At 38.3% G+C, this 2,560-nt stretch overlaps 1 protein-coding gene across 1 annotated transcript; it reads right to left on the bottom strand.

Moving 5' to 3' along the window:
• Positions 1-599: 599 nt before the first annotated feature.
• LOC100672194 (olfactory receptor 8G50-like) lies at positions 600-1,601 on the bottom strand. The gene has a single exon (XM_003422357.3). It carries the CDS (start codon positions 1,599-1,601, stop codon positions 651-653), a length of 951 nt encoding a protein of 316 aa, XP_003422405.1. The 3' UTR covers positions 600-650.
• Between the last annotated feature and the right edge of the window lie 959 nt (positions 1,602-2,560).

The following is a 2,560-nucleotide window of genomic DNA, read 5'->3' as shown; positions in this document are numbered from 1 at the left end:
ACGATACTAAAACTGAAGAAAAGAATGTTGCAAAAGAAATAATTAAAAACACACATAATATCTTCAGCTCTGTTTAGTCTATCAATCTCTTCTACCACAGAGTTATCATTTTGTGTATAGTAATTATGTCTTATTATCCATTACCTGCCCCCGTATTCCTTAATAAAATTCTCTGCAATTAGTAACTAATAGGATTGAATTTTGTACATTTTAAATGAATTAAAATTTATTTTAGAGACCTTATTTTTTTCCAGTTTATTTGTACACTTATTAATAAACAAGGGCCAATACAATAAGTATTAAGAGGTTCAAAGGATACAGACCAAACAGATCATTTTATGAGTTATGATAGGTAAATCTTATCTAACAAATTGCCAAATTCCATGTACACAAATTATAATCTCCCCACATGAAGGCCTTTGAAGATTTAAAAAAAAATGATTAGAGGTAATTCGGGTTACTATGGGTGACCTATGGAAAATCTGGAATTGACACTACCATCCATGTGACTGTCCTCCAAGTGATACTAAGAATCCAGTCTTATCCTTGGGAACTTTCCTCCAAATAATCAAGGGTTGGCAATAATCTCACTACTTGTGTACATATGTTACTGTCTCTGGACTCCTTCCTTCTTGAATCTTCTCCAAAAATTATAAATCTTTGTTAATGCAAAATAATCTTTTCTCAATGATTTTATTTAAGGCAACTTTGACATCCATATTTCTCAGGCTGTAGATCAGGGGGTTCAGCATTGGCACAATAATGCTGTAAAACACAGAAGACACTTTGCCTTGATCCATGGAGCTGACATTTGATGGCTGCAGGTACATGAATGCTAGAGAACCATAGAAAATTAAAACAGCTGAGATGTGAGAGCTGCATGTGCTGAAGGCTTTGGACCTGCCCTCAGTGGAGTGGATTTTCAGGATGCTGGCAATGATGGAGACATACGAGCCAAGGATGGTCAAGGCTGGCCCAAGAATATTGAGCACACTGAAGCACAAAAGTACCAGTTCATTGATATATGTGCTGGAGCAGGAGAGCTCCAGTAGTGGAAAAAGATCACAGAAGTAATGATTGATTATTTTAGCCTTGCAGAAAATCACTCTTAGCATGCAACCTGTGTGAGCTGTGGCACCAATTAAGCCCATCATATACACCTCAAGTATCAACCAAGAGCAGACTTGGTGAGACATGGTGACATTGTAAAGTAATGGGTTACAGATGGCAACATAGCGATCATATGCCATTACAGTCAACATATGACACTCTGCAATAGCAAAAACAAGAAAGAAATAGAGCTGAGTCATGCATTCATGGTAGGAGATGATGTTCTTCCCTGTCACAAAGTTCACCAGCATTTTGGGGGTAATGACAGTGGAATAGCAGAGATCAATGAAGGACAAACTGCTGAGGAAATAGTACATGGGGGTATGCAGGTGAGAAGTGAGCCCAATCAGTGTGATCATGCCCAAGTTCCCCATCACTGTGACCACATAGGTCCCTAAGAAGAAAAGAAAGAGGGGAAGCTGGAGTTCTCGTTTGTCTGTTAGCCCAGCAAGGATGAACTCAGTCACTGTGGAGTCATTGCCTGCTGCCATTTTCCTGTGGGAATTTTATGGAGGAAGAGAAGGGGAAATTTGAGGTAGATGTTTATTTATGCATTGTGAAACAGATCCAATTCTTATGCAGATATCTCCAATTCTTCCTCCCTGTCTCTTTTCTATGTGGGAAGTTACAGACTCTGGGATCCTTGTATTATGGGTCATGGAAATAAACAACAGATGGAATTATATCTTTTTTCTTTCTGTGCTATAAGAGTGGGTCTTTGTTCTGACCAGTCTCTGAATGTCTAAAGAACTGTTCTAACAACTTAGTATAAAGAGTGTTCTGAGCTGTGGTGGTGCAATGGTTAAGCACTCAGATGTTAACTGGAATGTTGGCAGTTCTAACCCGCCAAGTGACTCTGCAGGACAAAGACTTGGCAATATGCTTCTGTAAAGATTACAGCCTAGAAAACCCTATGGGGTAGTTCTGATCTGTCACATGGGATCAATAAGTATTGAACATTTACTCAGTGATACCTAACAGCATCAAAAACAAAGCACTTTCCATGCCTTATTTGCAATCTTCTCAACTCTTCTGGAAAAACATATACTACCAGTTACTAAGTATTAGTTGCCATTGAGTTGATTCTGACTCATGGTGACCTCATGTGTGTCAAAATGGAGCTACGCTTCACAGGGTTTTCAATGCAGATTTTTTGGAAGTGTATATCCAGGACTTTCTTCTTTGGCACCTTAAACATTTGCACTATATAGGGATTGCACAACAATTACTAGTATACTTATTTTATGTACTAGGTCACTAAGGCTTATAATGGTTTAATTTTTTCCCATAGTTGGGCATATTGTAAAAAGTCATCAGTATATGACAGAAGGCCTGTCTATCTCTATATGGGTTCTTCCCCATTTCACCTTCCATTTCTTCTTTTAGCTACTCATGTCTGCTCTCCTGTCTTATATCTGTCATATCAGAGAAACCATTCACTGCAATTAAT

Source organism: Loxodonta africana, chromosome 15 (assembly GCF_030014295.1).
Source record: "Loxodonta africana isolate mLoxAfr1 chromosome 15, mLoxAfr1.hap2, whole genome shotgun sequence".
In the NCBI taxonomy this organism is placed as follows: Eukaryota; Metazoa; Chordata; class Mammalia; order Proboscidea; family Elephantidae; genus Loxodonta; species Loxodonta africana.
The sequence above is the reverse complement of the archived record's forward strand: the minus strand, read 5'-3'. Positions and strand labels throughout refer to the sequence as shown.